The sequence below is a fragment of the Populus euphratica genome, unplaced genomic scaffold (assembly GCF_000495115.2).
Source record: "Populus euphratica unplaced genomic scaffold, PopEup_1.0 scaffold32.1, whole genome shotgun sequence".
Lineage (NCBI taxonomy): Eukaryota > Viridiplantae > Streptophyta > Magnoliopsida > Malpighiales > Salicaceae > Populus > Populus euphratica.
In genome coordinates, this window is record NW_011499861.1 from 1,154,002 (window position 1) to 1,175,591 (window position 21,590).

At 28.0% G+C, this 21,590-nt stretch overlaps 1 protein-coding gene across 1 annotated transcript; it reads right to left on the reverse strand.

Moving 5' to 3' along the window:
* Positions 1-267: 267 nt before the first annotated feature.
* LOC105124805 (BTB/POZ domain-containing protein POB1-like) lies at positions 268-7,751 on the reverse strand. Its single transcript, XM_011024939.1, has 6 exons — positions 7,217-7,751; positions 3,945-4,067; positions 3,333-3,454; positions 2,313-2,376; positions 1,673-1,952; positions 268-1,371 (listed from the first exon to the last, which is right to left on the reverse strand). The coding sequence occupies exons 1-6, from the start codon at positions 7,473-7,475 to the stop codon at positions 558-560; spliced, it is 1,662 nt and encodes a 553-aa protein (XP_011023241.1). The 5' UTR covers positions 7,476-7,751; the 3' UTR covers positions 268-557.
* Positions 7,752-21,590: the final 13,839 nt, after the last annotated feature.

Consider the following 21,590-nt stretch of genomic DNA (forward strand, 5'->3'; position numbering starts at 1 on the left):
GGAAGAAAAGCAAAGATGAAAAGATTACATGGTGGCCGCGAAGCTAGGCGAAGGTAAATTCACCACAAAAAGCCGCTACGTAGAAAAGCTGGCCGAATAATAGTAAAGGATATGGGGTCATTTCCACGATGCAGTTCCTTACTTTCTTCGACAAATAATAATAGATTAGTGTAGGCAAAGCAACAGACATGCATGCACGAGCATCACCATGACAGAAGGTGGCAAGCTACCGCGACATAACTAGCCACATAAATCACAAGGTTGGCATATAAATGCAATATCAGTTGTCTGGTTCTCGGGTTGCATTCTTAATATAAAACTGGTGAGGACAGAAATCCATGGACAAGATCTAACCACATTTACATTTCCCTACTCATTTCCGAGCACCATTCAGCCTGGAACAAAAAGGAACATCTCTAGTCATATCTCAACATCCATCCCAAAACTAAATCAATGCACAGTACCTAATTATTACATTTCATATTTGGTCGAGTTTAAGAAGGAAATCAAAGGGCTTAGGACTTCTAAATCAGAAAGCTTACAAGAGAGGGATTAAATTAGTGCCTGATAGTAAGCTCCGCTCTAAGATGCAAAACGCCATTTATGAAATAAGGACTATCCTCAGCCATGAAGGAAGTCCATGGTATGGCAAATAAGTTTCGGTAGCCAACTGCCTTGCCACCAGTGAACGTGTAATTTCCCTTGTATTTGCTAACAAACTCCTCTGTTGGCTTCGACCTAGCTGCAAATTCATAGTCGACGGCAAAACTAACTGACCCCTTCTCCTGCATCCCTAGAAACAGACCAAAGCAATAAAAAGAGCTTTGCTGGTCCATGTTGCAATGTGCTGACAAGAAAAACCCTTGTCCACCCAGGTGGAATGCCTGAGAGTATACCCGTCCAGAAGGGAACAAATTAACACATTCCTCCCGCTTCAAGTCCAGGTACACCACACACTGCTGCCTAGGCAGCTCAAACTCTACCACTTTAACAGGCCGATACTTGTATGCACGCTCCACAAAACGACGATTCAAGGTGGCTGATTCCTCTGCCGCCAGGGTTCGCTGCCGGTGTGGTGGCTCACCCTTAAAAAAGAGAGCCTCAAGCACAAGCTTGGATGCAGCATCATGCTCAAAGTCAGTGCAAGTTAAAACCTTCTTAAGCTTCCGGCAAGTCATGTAGGGGAAGCGAATATAGCATGCTAGGCGTGCTCCCAGGACTTCACGCCGCTCTTCCAATCTTGGATACTGAGCCCTAGCCCACTTCAAGACAAAGTCATACACAGCATCTTCTGAAGCCACCTGCAGGTCATCACTAGACAATATTGCCTCAATTCCAGCCAAGGGAAGTGCCATTACCTCTTCTTGGAACCTGTTCAAGAGTACAGCAGTTGGAACATAAGCCTCCCAAAAAGGACTCGTATATAAATCTACACGCAAGAGTTAGAAGAAAATTTTAGTAGAGGATCCAATCTGATGCTATAGGTATCTTTAGCTCTTTGTATGTTAAGCCACCCATTCATGTTCTTAAAAAAGGATGCTACACGCATACACATACTATCAGTTAAAACTTATGGCTAATGATAAGGTATCATATGCTCTTGCACGGGCAGTTAAAGCTAGATGAGAAGAGTTCCGAGTAAGAATATATTTCAGGTATAATAGGACATTACTTGGTCATGTCCTTGTAACGGGCTGCAAGGTATTGCTTTGCTGCATCAGTCAATGGCTGGACAGCTTCAGCCATCAATACACTGGATGGAAGCTCCAGATAAAGCAAAGCAGACTCTGGCTTCATGGGTAGGTTACGCAATTGTCGACTGCAATACCTCATGCATGAAGCTACCTCAAACTTGTCAGCAGCCATTAGCACGTCCAGTAATTGAGGAGCCTGAGAAGCAGTTAGTGTATTGCTGTACATAAAATTCAGTAACTCCATAAGGGCTGCTTCCTCTGTTCCAAGAGAAAAGGAAAACAGTAGAAATTCATGAGAAAACTTCATTTGATTAAACCAATGTTTTATGTCCAAATCTCTACAGTGACCCAGACCAATTACTAAAATAGAATACATGTTACATGTGGATGTTGCACTAATAAGATGCACTCAAATATTGCATTTGACATTCTTGTTTGAGCTTCACATAGCAAGCAGAACTAAGAGCAAGTAATAACGTAGTATAAAGAGAGAAAGTGGTAACCCCAAGAAAATAATTTCTACAATAGGGTGATTGAAAAAAAGTAGAAGACTGAAAGCAATGATTTCTACAAAGATGACAGTGCAAATCGAAGTGAGAGGTTGTGATGTTTTCTTACCAGAGGCGTTGATGCGTAGTGTCACATGCCGCTGTTCTGACTCCCTCATTCCATTTGAGAATAGCTATCCAAAGTAAGAGCATTGATCAACAGAAACACCAACAGTAATTCCAGTGAGAAAAGACAACATTTAAAATTAAGGATAATTACACAGGTAGTACACCAACTGTACAATTTTTCTCAATCGAGTAAATGAACTTCAATTTTTTTTCAATTTAGTAAACTTTTTTTAAACTTCCAATCAAGTACTTTCGTTTGCCTTCTGTCAGTTGCTCCATTATTTGATGATGAGTCCATTGACCTTACCTAGCTGTTGGTAAACAAACTTTCACTTTATCTTAATCAAGTACAGAGACTTTAATCTTTCCCGTTTTGCTTCACTGACCTTTTCGATTGTGCCAATTAAGTAGTTCCACAATTTTTTTTATTTTCTAATGTGATTTTTCTTTATAGTAGAAGTACCCTCTGAAGTAATATTATATTTAATGAAAGAAAAAATTTTAAATTAGAATAAATCCTTTAAAAAAAAATCCTTGTGATTGATGGTAAGCTATCTGCACTCTACACCGGGGTTTCAAAACTAATTTATAATTAATCAAAATAATAAATAAATAATTATTATTACAATTTAAAATATTTATTATTTTAACAAAAGAAATGAAAATCCGTGATTCTAAATAAACAGAAAAAATAAACAGATTTTTATAGAAGTACTCAATTGAAACAATCAAAAAGTCAATGAAAAAATAAAGTTCACGTACTTGATTGAGAAAACTTGAAAGTTAGTGTACCACTGCAATTTGTTTTAGTAAAGGTCAAAGGACATGCAACAGATAACTGAGCAATTAACAGAAGTTGGACAGAATTACTTGATTGGAAGCTTTAAAATAGTCAACGTACTCAAATGAAAAAAGTTGACGTCCATGTACTTACTTCAGAAAAAGTGTAAAGCTATTGTACTAATAATGTAATTATCCCTTTAAAACTACTACACAGGAAGAAAGAGGGGGGCAGCTCTACCTTATAGAAAAATGGACTTTTGGCGGCTAAAATAGGAGAGCTAATGTGTAATGTTTTAACTCTCACAACTGTAGAGCAATCCATGCTCCAAGATGACTCGGTGCCATCTGCAGATTCATCACCTGCAGAGTAACAAGCAAAATTAAACTGAGCACAACAATATGGAAAGAAAAAAGCAGGTAACTTATGGGCGCAGAATTTTCAAGGAAACATGATTTTTTCTCTGCCATATGAAAAGAGTAGCTCATACAAATACTTATAACAGCCAATATATTAAATTCACCCAAGGGATTGAAAGGCAACAGTTGATGAACTTGACCCAGCATTCTGAAAAGGTTTATTTTCTTGTCATGGAAAATTCACCATTGATAAAATTGTAAAAGATTAGCTAGCTTCCCCGAATTGTCTCAGATTTCTCAAAGCCATGGATTTTTTCATCATTTATATTGCAAATTATACTCTTCACTTTCCTTATTTCCTTCAATCAATTAAACCCCACCCCACATATCAGCATATATCACTTCTCATGCCACCACACACATGCAGACAGACAGAAAGCATTCAGAAGATTAATGCGCAACAAGATAAAAAAAACCTGAGAACTCTAGGTACCTGAAGGTGACCGTTCAACCATTGCCTCTGCTTCCTCATCCTGATTGTCACACCCCACACAATCATACATGTCAGGTTGGATACTACCGAAAATCTGCTCCTCTGCACCTACAGAGAGATCACCTGCATGAACTCAGTAAACACTAACCCACATCAGCAACCTTATTAACATATCTTAAAAGGGCTTGGCTTTTCTCTGTAGCAATCAACAGTGAAAAACCAAACCATTTTCACTTTGACCCTCACATTTGTATGGATTTTATTTTTATTTTCAATTCCATCCTTCAACATGAGGTTTATTGGGTATTGGAATTCATAATTTGTTTCGATTTACTTTCTATGGAGTTTACCAGTCTCATTACCTGGATAGCGAGTTTTGCTAGATAGCCGCGTTGACTCGGGTCATTTTTCATTAATTTTTTCTTAACTTCATCCTTAAACATTGACTTGATTGAGAATTCAATTTCATAATTGTTTCTTTATTTGCCTTCTACAATGTTATCATTGTCTCAGAACTAGGGTCGCAGGTTTTACGGGTTAGCCATCTTGACTTGAATTTCTTTTTGTCATATTTTTAATTATTTTTTTTTCAATTTCATACGTTAATATTGGGTTAATTAGGAATTGAAATTTATATTTATTTGTTTTCTATGGAATAATCTCAATCTCCTGACCTGAGTTTTACAAGTTAGCTCGGATTGACTCGAGTAATTTTTTTTCTTTTTTTTTTAATTTTTTTAATGTAATCCTATGATATTGAGTTAATATGAAAATAAGCTTCATAAATTTTTTTTTATATTTGCTTTTTATAAAATTATCATAATCTTATAACACATATCACGTGTTAGGCTGATGGACTTGGGTTTTTATGTCCATGTTTTAGTTGATTTTTTCCAAATTACATCCTTCAATATTGAGTTAATTAAGGATTAGATTTCATGACTTGTTTCGGTTTGCGTTCTATAAAGTTATCCTAATTTTATAACTCAGGTCACGGGTTTTATTAGTTGACTTGGATGCTTCTTTTTTTTTTTTTTAATTTGATCCTTCAATATTAGGTTGATTGCAAATTGAACTTCATAATTTATTTCAATTTTTTTTTATGGAGTTATCCCAATCTTATGAATCAAGTTTGATAAGTCAACCCGGGTTGACTCTGCTCATTTTTTAGTTGATTTTTCTTTTCAATTCCATCTTCTAACATTGGATTGATTAAGAATTAAGTTTAATAATTTTATTTTATTTTTTTGCTTTCAATAGGGTTATCAGGGTCTTATTACCTAGAAAACAGATTTAGAAGGTTAACCTGAGTTGATCCGAGTTGATCTAATATATTGTTGTTTCAATATTTACTAAAAGACATCGTTTTTTAGTCAAACTATATTTTTTATAGATTATCTGAATTGTTTTTGGACCTGCAAAGTCGATCAAATCATACTACATCAATCCTTATGTAGTTATTATTTTTTTCTTTTAAAAAAGTCATCAACATCTAGGTATTTTTCTTACATCAAAAAAACAATTATCCAACACGTAGTGAAACACAGACAATAATCTAGTTAGCATATACTTAAAGGCCTTGGCATTTCATTGTAACAATGAACAATGCAATGCTTTAGCCTTTTACAATTTGGTCATTAAGGTTTTTTATTTTACAATTTCATCCTTCAATGTTAGGTTTAATGAGTATTAAATTTTATAATTTGTTTGATTTACTTTCTATAGAGTTATTTCAGTCTTACAATTCAGGTTTTAACAGGTAAACCCGGATTGGCTCAAGTTATTTTTTTGTTTTTTTAATTATTTTTTTATTAACTTCATCCTTAATCATTGAGTTAATTGAAAATTTAGCTTTATATTTTTTTAATTGCTTTCTATGGGTTATCACAGTCTCATTACCCAAGTTACGAGTTTTGCGGGCTAACCAGATTGGCTCAAGATTTTTTAATCCCTTTTTAATTTAATAATTTTTTTCAATTCCATCCTTCAAAATTGAGTTGATTGGGAATTTAACTTCATAATTTTTTCTTTCTTTCTATTAAGTTATCTCAATCTCATGATTCGAGTTTGATAAATTAACCCGGGTTGATTCAAGATGTTTTTAATTGATTTGTTTTTTCAATTTCATCATTCAACAATTGATTGATTGAGAATTATGCTTCAAAATTTGTTTTAATTTTCTTTTTATACGATTATCTTATACTCATAGCTAGATTTAATAAATTAACCCGAATTGACTCGAATCAATTTTCTAATTGAATTTTATCTTCAATTTTATATTTCAATATTGGGTTGATTAATAATTGGACTTAATAATTGTTTTTTTGTTTTTTTTTTCTACAGAGTTGTCGGGGTATCATGACCTGAATTAGGAATTTCACAATTTAACCTAAGTTTATCTAAGTAAATCTACTATATTGTTGTCTTAATATTTTATTTTAAATATCATTTTAATTTTTTTAGTTAAACTATATTTTTATTAGTTTTTCGGTTTATCTTTGGGCTTGCAAAGTTAACAATGACATATTGAGTTAACCTCCACATAATTTTATTTTTATTTTTATTTTTATTTGTTTTGTTTTGTTTTGTTTTTGCTAGAAAACATGTTAACAACACTTAAATATATTTTTTAATGTTCAATAAAAATTTCATCCGCCCAGCAGTGCGTGAGCAATTATCTAGTGTAAGCTGAAAACAAACAAGACAGCACATAAACATAATAAGCAGCACGAAAGTACACACAATTCACAACACAGCCATGACCAATTACACAAACTTAAAGAGTATGGCAACAAAATAACAATTTAAAAGCTCTTTCTTCAGTTTCCCAGGACACAAAACAATTGAGACAGCGCTCAATTTCTTCTCAATTTTCACGACACAGCGCTCAATTTCATATTAATTGCATCCTAACTGAGGTTAAAAGAAACAAAAATCCTTCCCCAGCAGATATTTAGAAAAAAAAAAACTTGTTCAATTTGAAAAAATGGGAATCCAAATTCAGATACGAAACAATTTATTTATGTACTCCAAATAAAAAATCAATTCCTTTATTCATTTTGATTTAAATTCCATTTCGCAAAATTCACAGTGACCACAAAAAAAAAAAAACATAAAAATCGCCAAACGACAAAAAAAAAAAGAAGAAAGAGGCAAACATCATTTTTGTCTCATTACCAAAATTTTCTTCGCAACCAAACAGATTTTCCTCCATTAAAAAAAAAAAAAGAGAAGAAAAATAAATAAAAAAGAGAAATGAAAGGGAAACAAACCATTATTAATATCCTTCTTGATATCTTCTCTCCTCCTCTTACGATGCCTGGCCCAATCAATGATACTAGTACAACCTTCACCATCGACTCTATTCTCAGCCGAGCCACCCATGATCTCGATCCGCAGAAGCCGGTCGGAGAAATTACTATCATTAAAAGCAAACCCGAAATCTCCATCGGAAGCTGACCTTCCACGCGTAAAATCGTAGTCCATCTCCGTTCTCGGGTCAAACAGATCCGAATTTGACCCTCTCAACATTCTATCAAATTCCTAAATAAAGATATCAGGCGCTGTATCCAGTAAAAGACAGGAGATATGCTGGTATTTTTCTCTTGTGTTTCGAGGTTGTTGCAGAAAAGTGTTTTTTCAGTTGTGGCTACTCAAAGCGGAAGAGAAATGGGTCAGGCGTGGTGTACTAGACTTTGAAAAAGTTGGGTGTTTTTTTTTTTTTTTTTTGAAAGGTTTTGTTTCTGTTGCCTGTTTCTTATGTAATAGATAGGTGTCCGGTGTTATATTATGTTGTGGATTGTTAAGTTTTTCTTAAAAAAATATGGTTGGTGATGTTCGTGTTTTTAAAACGGCAAAGATAAATTTGGGATTCATATTATTAATTGATTCGATTACCTTAGTTATTTTAATAAAACAATCATATAATAAAAATTAAATGATAATAAATAATAGAAAAGAGCATTTATCAATATTATAAAAAAGATACTTTCTAAATTTCTTCAAAAATCCTAAAATTTGATAACAAAATAAAAATGGAAAGATAATAGATAATTTTATAAAGAGAAAAATAAAATAAAAAAATCTAAAATTTAATTACTAACAAATCAAATAATAAAAAAAAGATTGAAAAAAAATTATAAAATAAAAACCAAATCGATTTAAATAAATGACATGAAATAATAAGGAATTAAATTAAAAAATAAAATACATCGATAAAAAAAAATCAATCAAAAAAATGATGACCAAATTATGTACAAAAATTAAATTAAATCAAATAATAAGAGCTTTAGAAAGCATTAAAATCAAAATAATTAGTAAAAAAATATAAGTACCAAAATAATGTAAAATGACACATTTAATTTTTAAAAGATCAAATATGAATCCAATGTGAGGAAAGGTAAAAAAAAAAAAGATGAAGAAAAATAATATGTCCGAGTCTTACTATCAATCTTCTAACACATGTCTCATCATCTAGAAGTGTTTAATGTATCATTTCCAATACAATATGAAAGTTTGTTTTTGGCTATCAGGAGGGGGTTCATGTGTTGTATAGAGACAATAGAGGCTCTTCATTAGTTGATGCATTTATTTCATATGTTAATAATTTTTTATTTTTTAATTATATTTTATATTTATTAAAATACTAAGTTTTTACAATTTAATTTTATTGTAACTAGAAAACTAAAATGAAAGTTAAAAAAAAAAGCCCTTAAATGTTATTTTTAAAAATTTTAATTTTAAGAGTAATTTAATAATTTTATTGTGCTTTTAAAATAATAAAAAACCAATTTATCTTCCATCAATGTTATAATAACTAATAAATTTTGAGAAAAAATTATAATTACCCTAATAGTAAATTTAATGATTTTTTTTGCTCAAATATATAAATTTAATTACATTAATGAAATCCAAAGTGTTGTGAGTTGTTAGTGTACAATAAAACATTTTTTTATTGAGCTCTCTTAGCTTCTTTTATAATTAGTATCAGTTTCACTTTTCGGGTTTACTAACGGTAATAAATTGTTGAGAAGAAAACAGGTTGGAAAGTAGTAATTTTTCTAAACACATATTTTTTTAAAATTTGGAATCACTTGTTTTTTGCCTTCTTAGTTTTGAATTTAGAAAATATATAATTGTAATTATAAACTAAAAAATTTATATGTGAGTTTAGTAAAATAAATTAAAAATTATATGTATTAATAAACCATAATAAATTTATTGATTCCAACAAAATATTTGGTCCAAAAGTTGAGATAAATTCATATTAAGTTATCTAATCTATTTTACAAGCTCTTCAAGTTTTTTTTATTTAATTATATAAAAAAATTGTTAGAAAATAAATAATTTAAACTCCATTAAAAAGACATATCTTTTTTTTCATAGGTTCTTAGTTCAATAAAAAAAAAAATGAAAAGAATTAAAATAAATATAGATTTGTAGACACCAAGATCATCCATTTGGTTGACGGAAAATGGCCTTCTTTGTTATTTTCTAGCCAGAATCTCTTTCATATCCTAGCTTGGAGACTTAAAAATCAACAAAATAAAATTTTAAACTAAAATGACCTCTTGCATGAATTTTAGATTGGCCATGTAGCTTCCCTGTCTTTTTCATTTGGACCCTCTTTCTTTGAAATTTACTTTTTTATTACTAATTTTACCAATTACTCATTAAATTGGTCAAATAGGATTCAATCAAGAAAAAAACATTAAAAATAAATTTAATTTTTCTGAATCGAGTGTCAAATATGTTTTTGAACATCACAAAGATGCCATACCAAATCAACCAAAACAAATAATCAAGTCCAACCCTAAATTAACCTAATGTCAAAAAATCAAATTGAAAGAAAAAAAAAAGAGTCAGGAAATAAAAAAAAAAAACTAAAAGGATTGAATAAAAAAATCAACAAAATTAACTTTAATTTTTACAAATCAAGCAATCGATTTGTTTTTCAAGACCACAAGAATCCTATACCAAGTCAATCAAAACAAACAATTCATATATTGAAGTATGAAATGGGGTAGAAAATAACCAAAAAACTTGGCTCGAGTTAATCCACATTAGTATAACAGACCTATTACTTGGGGAATAAAAGGCAAACCAGCTATGGTTAAGCTTTCAAACTCATAATCTAAGTTGTGAGATCAAGAAAAATCGTTAAAAAATATAAAAAATCATAAAAAATAAAATAAGTTAAAAAATGATGTGAATCCACGTTAACTTTTTAAACTTGTGACCGGGCACATTGATAGAAAACAAAACAGAAAAAATTACAAAGATGGAGATAAAATAAGTTGAAAAAAAAAAAACAATATCAATCCACATTAACTTTTCAAACCCATGACTTGAGATATTAGACTCAAAACATCCTATTTTAAAAAATTAGAAAATCTGATTATCAATCAATTAAATATTAAATGATTAACATAAAAAATATCAATTATACATAAGGATAAAAAAAAATATTTAAAAGAAGGGGGGTCAAGATTTAAATACAAAATAAAATTTATTTTTTATTGAAGGGTGAAATTTTAAAGAAAAATACATTGAGCAAAAGGACAAAAATAATTAAAAGAATGAGGATCAAAGTTGAAATAAAAAAATAAAAGCAATTTTTTTATTGAATGGTGAAATTAAAAAAAAATCAATATTTTTTATTGAACGGTGAAATTAAAAAAAAAATCAATTCAACAAAACGCCAAAAAAATAATTAAAAGATTGAAGATTAAATTGAAAAAAATAATATATGACAAATTGAAGAATAAAGTTGAAATACAAGAGAAAAAAATAAGAAATTAAAAGAATAAGATCTGAAATTGAAATACCAACAAAAAAGGATCAAATTGTAATTTTCATGAAAAAAAAGTCCATTAACAATAAATCAAATCATTGTCGCCAACACAAGCCACACTATCAAAATGAGGACACGGTAACATTTTTAATGACATGATAAAGGAGATGTTAGGAGACGCTATAGGCACAATCTAAAAGACACGAGTGCTTTTTATATGTTGAAGAGTGTGTCATGCATGTTCTAATCTTTTTTTTTTCTTATTAATCTTTATATTTGATCACAAACCATACTTAACTACTACCAACCTAATAATAATAAAAAAATCATTATGAAAAAACATAAAAGATGAAAAATTCCCTTGATATTAATTTTAAAATTTATGTTTTTAAGGATATTTTAGTGTTTCATTATACTTTTTATTATTTTTAATATTTGATCAAATACAAAATTAATTATCCCTAGTCTAAATTAATAATAACAAAAAACTATCATGAAAATATAAAATTGCTCATTGACATCAATTTGTTTTTGCTTTAAAGAGTATTTTAATCTTTTCATTGTTTATTTAAAATAAAAAAAAAATTATTTATCTCCAACTAATTTAATAATAACTCATGAATTTTATAAAAATAATAAAATGCCTCTAATAACTAGTATTAATTTTTTTAAATGAAGAAAACAAGGTCATGAAGTCATTATTCTACCAAAGAATGATTTCACTTACAGGATACCATGAAAATCCCTCGTCAATTAACTTTAGTAAATGTCGAAGCCCCTAGCTTGGAACATTAAACCCATTCTGTTTCATTAAAGTTTTATTCAAAGACCAATCATTTAGAACCACGTAAAGTTCATCGTGTTTTGGATTTTTTTGTTCGACAATGGAGAATTGTCGTTTAATTGTCTTCACTTTATCGATGTTTCAGACACTTATTAGATTGTTTTCTTCGTCATGTCGTGCATTAGATTAATTTTTTTAATATAAAAAAAATACTTTGATAATATTCATATTTTTAAAGAAATAAAAAATTTCTAAGACTTGAGTCATTGGATCCAATAATCTTAATTATTTTAATAAAATAATAGAATAAAATAGAAAGAGATAATAAATAAATTAAATAAAAAAACAATAATTAACTATAAAAAATTTATTTGTCAATATCATACCCAAAAAATAAAAAAAAGCTTGCCAAAAACTTATTATTGCTTCGCTATGGACACCACTAGAAAGAACTCACCAAGATGGTTATAATATTATTACAAAAACAATCAATTTAATATTTAAATATAAAATTAAAAAAAAATATTAAATTAAAAAATTTATCAAAGTAAAAAATATTAATTAAAAAAATGAAGATTAAATAAAAAGTGATAAATAAAAATTATATTAAATAAAACAAATAACAATTGAAATAACATGAATCAAATCTGACAAATAAAATTTTTTATTGCAGGATGGCATTAAAAAAAATTTAATTTTATAAATTACTTAAAATAAAATAAATAGTAAACTAAAAAAAATTTAAAAAATAAATAAATTAAAAGCTAAAATCAAAAGGAGGAAAAAAAGAGATGAAAAAAAAATATTCCACCACCTAAAAATGTTAGCTCCGTGTTAACACGTAATTTATGCACATTTTAGTTTTAGTTTTTAAATTATATTTTAAATTTATTAAAGTGCTAAACTAACTTTTAGTAAACTTAATTATAACTAAAAAAAACTAGAAAAAAATTCAAAAAAAACTTTAGATGTTAGTTAAGTAATTTTTTTTTAAAGATAATTTAGTTATTTTACCGTGTTTTAAAATAATGAAAATTCAAAAAAGCTTCAAGATATTAGTTAAATACATTTTGTTTTTAAGGTTAATTTAGTAAATTCAATGTATTTTATAAATGTTAAAAGACTGAGCTATTTCTAATAAATCTGAAAATAACTAATAGATATTATAGCTAATTTATTGTTTTTTTTAAATAATAAAATAATCATCATACTATTCCGGTTACCTATTCCAGACTAGACCATCGGTTTCACAGTTGCAGTCATTTTAATGTTTCTAGTAGATTTTCAGTGCTTTAAAAAAAAAAAAAAAAACAGAAAATGTCGATAATACTTCAAAACGAATGTAAGTTGTGGCTTACCAGTCTGCACAAGGGACTTACGGAGAAACATTGTTGCATTAGATGCAACTTGCAACCAATCATAATTAAACAGATAATTACAAGGAGGCTAGACAAACTTCAATGAAAACATCGAGGGGGACTGGCGGCAGTAAAAATATCTTTTATCTTGTGATAGATTTTATGATTATGATTTAAAAAAATAAATTTAAAAAATATATAATTAATTATGATTTGTTATATTTTATATGTATTTAATAAAAATTATAATTAAAATTTATATATAGTAAAAAATATATATAAAATGTTTGATAGAAATGTGAGTAAGGTTATTTTTTAAAGTATTTTTAATTAAAAATTATTAAAATAATATTTTTTATTTTTTAAAAATTATTTTTGATATTAGCATATCAAAATAATCTAAAAATATAAAAAATATATCAATTTAAAAATAAATAAAAAATTAATTTTTTTAAAACACTTTTAAAATAAAAAATAAATAAAGTTTTATAAAAATTAATTAAAAAATATATAAAAACTGTTTTACAAAAACTAAACTGTATTTTAAATTTAAATTTTAATATACTTCACAATACAAAATATAATTTAATTTATTATTAAATATTTTATTATGTTTGGTGCACCGTAAACACAAAAACAAATGAAAAACTAACAGTGATGAAGGAATGGGAGTAGCAATACCCACCACACATAAGTTAAGATACGATTCCATGGCCCAGTTGAATTTATTAGCCTCTCTTGCCACTTGCAAGGTTTTGGCGACCTAATCGTAGCGAGCGGCAAATAAATATCAATGCGAACAACTTTGAAAAGATAAGCATCAACCGTCAAATCTTCTTTAAATAAACGGATGGCATTGATTGCTGTCCTAACATTTGTTTTTCAAACTCCAACTCATTTCATTTTTTTTAGACTAATATGGTATTCAAACCAGCTTGTACATAACACGACTAATTTCATAAGCTTTGAAATTAACGATCATATAAGTCTTCAGTGACTATCATATAAGCAACCAATAACTCAAACCTAAAATCACAAAGAAAACAAACCCTTTAATCTTAAGTACTTATCACCTAGCCACCACCTAAATAATTAACTCATTTCATTTCTTAATTAATTAACTTATTGAATCAACGCGTTTTGCGTTTGTTGTTTTTGATACTGCAGCGGATTATCTTTATGAAAATATATTAAAATAATATTTTTTAAATTTAATATTAATAAACCAAAATTATTAAAAAAATAAATAAAAAACATTATTATAATATTTTTAGACGGAAAGCAAATTGTTTATGTCTTGAAAACCGATAATATATGTATTTAAAATAAAGTAATGCCGACAAAGTGTTTACGTAAACGAGATTTAAGAATGATTTTATTCCAACGTCACTTTTTATTATTTTTATTTCATTATTTATTATATTATAGAGACAAAAATAGAGAATATACAAGAAAAATAGTAGAAGATGTTTATGACTTTATTTTTTAAAGGTATTTATTAGAAAAAAAAGTATTATAGTTGTAGATAGCAATACTTATTTGACAAGTTAGATCCTTCAAATATATTCCTTAATATATATATATATATATTATAAAGTGCAAAATTTGAACTGAAGATAATAGATAGATAGAGGGAGAGGGGTTCTTTTTTTTTTTTGTTTGTGGCAAGTCTTTTTTGAAAGGAATCTTAAAATAAGATTTTCTAGAAGCAAAAATTAAATAGTAATTAAGACACGTATTTATGAAGTGGGAATAGCACCACCTAACTTTAATTATTTTTGAAAACCCAAAATGTGTGTATTCAAAACAAATTAATGTCATTACTGAATATATTATTAGTACATCTGCGTTTTTTAGATTAAAAAAAGAGTATACAACCAACATATGAATTTAATTATAAAGCTTTAAATTCCAGGTTGAAAATGGGGAGCAACGAGCTTCTTCTTGTCTAATTAGCATGAAGGAGATCATCCCAATCCATTCGTGACTGATATGTGAAGCATTTCGATATAAATCATGAAAGTGATGGAGCATACGAGCCCCCGGGGGCGACATATAAAGGTTTGATTGAACGGTTACATAAAAACTCATGTGACTATGCCTTTGTCGGGAAAGGAATCCTCTTTTCTATCTTTACAGGCTGCGGAACCATTTCAATATTTAATACTGTGATATTTTTTGTTTTTAAAAGAGTTTTTTAAATTGTTTTTTTTCCCAGAAAAAATTAAATCAATATTTCTTAGATTTCTTTTGATTTTGTAAATTAAAATTTGTAAATATATAAATTAGACTAATGATTAAAAATGTATAGATTATCACAGCAAGAATGCATATAATTTTAAATCTTTAAACATGCATTCAATATAAATATAATATAAATTATTAAAAGCATGAATATTAAGTATATAATCAAACTTATAATATATATAAGATCAAAACCCAAGCATGGATACTAATAATAAAAATAATAATGCTTAAATTAAAATAAAGAATGACACTTATTTGTTGGAGCATTTTAAATAAATAAAACTTTTGTTATTGTCAAGGATGAATCATTTGTTTTTAAAATTTTATTATTCCTCACTTGTTTATCTACATTATTTGCATTATGCCTCTCAAGATTGCAATAACATTATTTTAAATTAGATGGACTTCTAAACAAGATATTTAAAGTAAAGAATATGACAATCAAATATCTCTTAATAAGGTGAACCTAAACTTTAGATTTGAAAAAAATAAAAAACTTAAAATGAGAAAAATACACTAAAATACAAGGTAACAAAGAATATGTAAAAAATTTAAAATACAAATTGGAAACTATTCATTTACTCCTCTTTAAATCAAATATCTCTTAATAAGGTGAACTTAAACTTTAGATTTGAAAAAAAGAAGAAGCTTAAAATAAGAAAAATACCCTAAAATACAAGGTAACAAAGAATATCTAAAAAATTTAAAATATAAATTGGAAACTATTCATTTACTCCTCTTTTTATAATGAATTTTAGAAGTTAAAATATTAATCATTAATAAGAATTAATTTTCACCATTATCAACATTTAATTAGCCACCATAAATCAAGAATTAAATCTAGAAAAATCTAAAGTTCTTTGAGTAGGGAAACCATGGATTTTTTTAAATTAATTTCTCATTCATCCATATTTTATTTAAATCATATTAATTAAAATAAATATCCAACAATCCTCCACATGAATGAAAATTATCATACTAATTTGAAAACAACTCAAAGATTTGTTGAGATGTACTAATTTGATAGATTACTACTCAGGATAAGTAGCCTTTAACTTTGAAATTTTCTTAATATTATTAGATTTACTCAACTAAATAGTAAACACGATATCTTAAACTACTTTGTCTTTTGTGTAAACCAAGATAATAGTACTCACATTGTTTATTACCTCAAGATTTTATTTGGTTCTCATTGTTGTGTTCATTTGATCCTTAACAACTTTTGGATTCATGATTATTTTAGAGAATTTAATTTTTATTAAAATTCTCAAAGAAACAACTATATTTCTCACTAATATAGGTGATTTTTCATTAAGAATATTTTGTTGTACTTCACATCTTATATATATATCAAGATATGAAAATCATTAAGATTTTAGCTCATCCATTGTAACATTGCAGCTAACACTTATTTCATTATAAGAATAAGCATGAAATAATAATTTTATAGTATTACTGAGAATGTTATATGATTTAGTTTTTTATTTGAACCCAGATCTTAGAATGTCCAATAAATGAGATATGGTTACTATCATTACAGTTTTTCATCCTTTAAAAGCTTTAACCTAATTCTTCTCGATAAATTATATATAAGCTTTCTTGACAAATCTTTTATTAATTGATCCAAAATATTTTTCTTTTACTTCACATAATCAATGAAAATAATTTAATTTGAGAGAAAATATTTAACAATATTATATTTACAATATATATGTCTAGACTTCTAATTATACACACTAATTTGTGTCTTCCAATTGCTAATTGACTATCACAATAGAAACAAATAGTTGACACTATTTTTAACCAATGTAAAATATCCACTATGAAATTCTAAATCTATTTGGCTTCTCTTCCAACTTTATCAATAGTAATAGATGTTACATTGTGTATTTTGTAATAAATACATGTTTGTTTTGGAGGAATTCCATCACATGATTGCTCTACCAAGTGTGAAGACATATTCACTTGTGAATTTTAAATTCTTAGTATTGGATATCCAAGTAGCATCAATATACCTTTCTAATACTATTGGGTAATCAATATAGTGTAATGAAATTTTTTATACTATAATTTAAGTGTTTATTTTAAACCATATAATGATTTGATAAGTTTATAAATTTTCTTTTCTTGTTTATTGACAATAAACCCCAAGGGTTATTCTATATAAACTTTATCTTCAATATCACTATTTAAGAAAGTTATTTTTATACATATTTGATGTATTTGAAGCTTGTTAATATTTATAATAACTAATTAATATTTATATGGAAGTTATTCTTATTACATGTTAATATGTTTAATTTTTTTTTTATCAAATTGACTATTCACAAAAATCTCAATATTGGTCCCTAAAAAAAAAACATTTCAAATTAGCCATTTAAAACATAGTTTTGAAATTCGGTCCGGTCTAGCAGGTCAATTAGGGACTCGGTATACTTGTGATTGGAACTGAGCTGAATTGAAGAAAAAATAGAGGAAAAAAAACCCGATGTGATCCGGATGATTCGGCAAGACCCGGTCAAAAACTCTGTTGCGAACCGGCAAGTTAACCCGGACTAGGCCCGGTCTGAAAACTATTATATAAAGTTCTAATTTCTAGATCAAAATATAAAATAAAAACCCTCTAATTTTTATTTATTGAGATCGTAATTTTAAAGGTAGAACTCTCATATTATTAATAATTCATCTGTGCATTTTATATCTACAAACCATGATTTCATATCTTAGTTTTTTCTTTTTTAGGGTAAATCTAAGATTGTCAAGCCAAACCCATGATATTGGACAAAGGAAACAAACATTGAATGATGAAAGTAGTGCTACCATTGGATCAAAAACACCAAACTTACATGATTTAACCCTGAATAAACTACTTTTTTTTATTCATCCTTGCGTATATACATATATTGCAGACATTCCTGAGAGTGAATAAAAATTGCAGACAATAATATAAGAAGACAAGACTTTTAGCTACTAAATTCATTAATTTCAGGCAAAGAGATAGAATACCATAGAAAAACAAGTGATCCTATGTTTCCTTTCTTGCTTTTGTTTCTTTTTTATGCAAAACCTGGACTGCAAGTTTTAGATCATGGAAAACAAGACTTTGTATTACCAAAAACAAGTTACCCCTGCTCAAAACATCTCCTTCACATGATTTGGGTTCTTGAATTATTACATAACACCCTGCTATTTTTTGTTCACCACTGCAGACACACACACACACACACACACACACACATGTATGTATGCATGCATGCATGCATGCATGCATGTAAGTATTCTGCAGACATGGATTCAAAGACTTGAAAACATGATTCCGTTTGCTGAAAATAATAGGAAACCTAGCTAACTATAAGTTATCTCTCTATTTCTTTCACACAAGAATCAAGAACAAAGTGAGCTGCATCCTAAAAAAAATCAAGTAGTCTTTTCTTTTCTATCTTACTTATCTTTCTTTTTAAAACTGCAAGTTTTAGGGACTGTGGAAACAACACTTTGGACAAGTGCATGGACTCCCATTAGATTAGAAATTAAACACTTCGTAACAACCTGTACTTGTATTCATCATTATGTACATACATTTTGCAGACTCTGAATAGTTACTGGAAATGATCTTCATCTACTCTTCCTATAATATGAATTACAAACAAAGAGATGACTGGCTTCTAACTGATAAGTGATCTAGTAAAAAGGAAGAGGTGTCCGTTTTGCAGGAATTCAAGAAAAGGAAATGCAGGCATAAGTTATTTCTTAACAGTTACAAGGTTTAAATGAAATCTTGGTAACTGGAAAGAATTGTTCCTCTAAAAATTCGAATTCCATGCAATGAAATGGGTGAGGGTTCATGGTTTAATCTGACAAGAAAGAAAGAAAGAACTGAAAGTTTCACAAAAAAAAAAAATGATGCATAAAACGAACGATCTTCTTCTTGTTTATGAAAACCAAATTCTGCAGGTTTCAAAATTTCCTAATGACACGAGCTTTGTTACTCAAGCATGTATAAAATAATGGCATAACAGTTTCTAATCATTGAAAACCATAAACAAGAGAGAAAAAAATTATGTTTTTCATGATTTCTGGTTTAACACACACTTAATAACAAAAGTTCATAATCCTTGGTTTGACACACACATTCACGAAGAACTATTGGAAATTCTTACGATTCAAACGAAACTAATGTATATTATCCTTAGTGATACATTACAATGACAGAAATCAAAGTGATATATTATCATGGAACAACAAAATAAATTATACATCACCTTGTTATATGGACCCAAAAGTTTATGGTTTGACAGTAGAAACTTGGAAGAAAGACCAGACTGGAGCTGTGGCTACAAGATCTAAAGCTATCTGGCCCCAAAGACGGTACTGTTACTGCTGTCTGGAATTGATGTTGAAGCTGGATAATTTTTCTGTGATTCTTGGATATCTCAATACCAATAAATGAAGCCGGAAATGAAAGCTTTTTGAAATTGGCCAAGTTTACTGCTACAGTGTAACTGTTGTTTTCTTATGATGCTGCTTTTTTTTTCCTCCCCCCTTTTTGTGATGATTTCATGGCCTATTTATAGGTAGGATGCAGGCTACAGTGTTCTTCAATTTTATTTAATTATTAGCAAGAGATCTTGCTGAAAATCTCCCGCAATCTTCTCTCAAAAACGTTTGATATCATGCCTTTAAAGTGATGGTTACTGTGGCATCTTGATGTGATCTGGGGGGGTGATTTAGGGCATTAAAATGCCATTTCTTAAGTGGAATTTGTAGCTGTCATGTTGAAGAACAATTATCACCTGTTTTTTTATTTCCTGGGCATCAATCAAAGTTGAGAATCAAAACCAAAATTGCTTGAGAAAGGGCTGAAAATATGCATTACAGCGTGTTTCCAATCTCCAGGAGGAACGACATTGTTTCTATTCTCTGTTTTTATGGTTTATAAAAACGACGTCGTGTTTGGTAAGGCTAGAAATTCAATTGCATCCTCAAATGTTTCTTCTTTTTTTTTTTATTGTGGTCCTGGGATTTATTATTTTTCAATTTTCATTCAATTAAAGTTTTAATTTTAGATTTACTTTTCAATTTCATTTCTAATGAATTAATCGAACTCTTTAGTTTCAGAGCTTATCCCAATTTAGTCTTTAGTTTCCCAAATTATGTATTTTTGGTCAATTATCCTCTAAATCTCATTTTTCTCTTTAATCTCACCCTTGATTAACTAATCATACCCCTGAATTTAGATGTTTATTATATATTCATCTTTTTTTTAATTTTTTAATTATAGACAAATCAAATTTTTCTCTGAATTTTCTTTTTAATTATGTCCTCGATTGCATTTTTGTTTCAAATATATAAGAAACAACAAGAATAAAAATTTGGGTATAACATATTCATTACAATTCTATTTTTTCTTTCTACTATAACATTAGACTGTTGTGAATAAGGGGGCTTTATTTTATGTATAATACCATGCAATTCTAAAAATCCATTCATTTCATTAAAAGTCATTATCCTTATGAAATCATAAAATTTTTATTTTTTTCTGATTGATTTTTTTACATCTACTTTAAAAATATTAAAACTTATCAAATAATTCACTTTTATAATTAGTTAAATAAGCTTAACAATATCTTAAAAAACATCGATAAAAATTATAAAATATTTTTTATCATCACGAGTTAATGTGATATTGCTATCATAAATATCATGATCTATTAATTTCAATAGAATTGTTTTCTTTTCTACTAGATTAAAAATCTTTCTAGATTGTTTAGCTTGTACACAAATTTTTGTTATATTTTTTTTTATTAATATGTAACTTAAGAATTAGATTTAAATGCATCATTTTTTTTAATAGTGTTAAAGTTAACATGTCTAAACATGCTATATGATGAATCATAACATTCAACATTTGAAAATGAAAATTGCAAAATAGTATTAGTAAAAGACATTATACTTAATTTATAAAAACTATTAAGCAAATAACAATTTCTAAAATAATATCCAAATATACTAATAATTATTTTATTATTTTCTACAATAAGAATGGAACCATTTTGATTTAACAAAGATGCGTTAACTAAATTTTTTCTATCATTAGAAACATGAAAACTTCATCCGAAGTAAAAACAATTCAAATGACAACTCTAACTTGACTTAGTCTTCTCTAGGGTATATTCTCATTCCAAATTTCATAAATTTAATCCTTATTATTGGACTCCAGAATAAATCTCATAATTAAGAAATTAAAAAGTAAATATACGCCATAAGCTTTGAATTCTCTGTCAAAAACTAAAGCTTTTAATCATTGACTATAATGAAAATTATTGAATCCTTCATCACCAACACAAAGGATAACAAAACAATATCCCAACTTGGTTTCTTATAGATTGATTCAATACATTAAAAACAAACTAAATGAGATTCTTAAAAGCATTAAGAGGAGGTGAATTAGAAGTTTAATTGAA

Bases quoted from the DNA above. Each gene is read 5' to 3' on its own strand.
- LOC105124805 (XM_011024939.1), bottom strand. From the start codon at position 7,475: ATGTTGAGAGGGTCAAATTCGGATCTGTTTGACCCGAGAACGGAGATG. The intron at 4,068-7,216 runs GTTTGTTTCCCT...GAGTTCATGCAG, and splicing joins CAAGAAGGATATTAATAATG to GTGATCTCTCTGTAGGTGCA. The intron at 2,377-3,332 runs GTAGAGCTGCCC...TACTTTGGATAG, and splicing joins AAAGTCCATTTTTCTATAAG to CTATTCTCAAATGGAATGAG.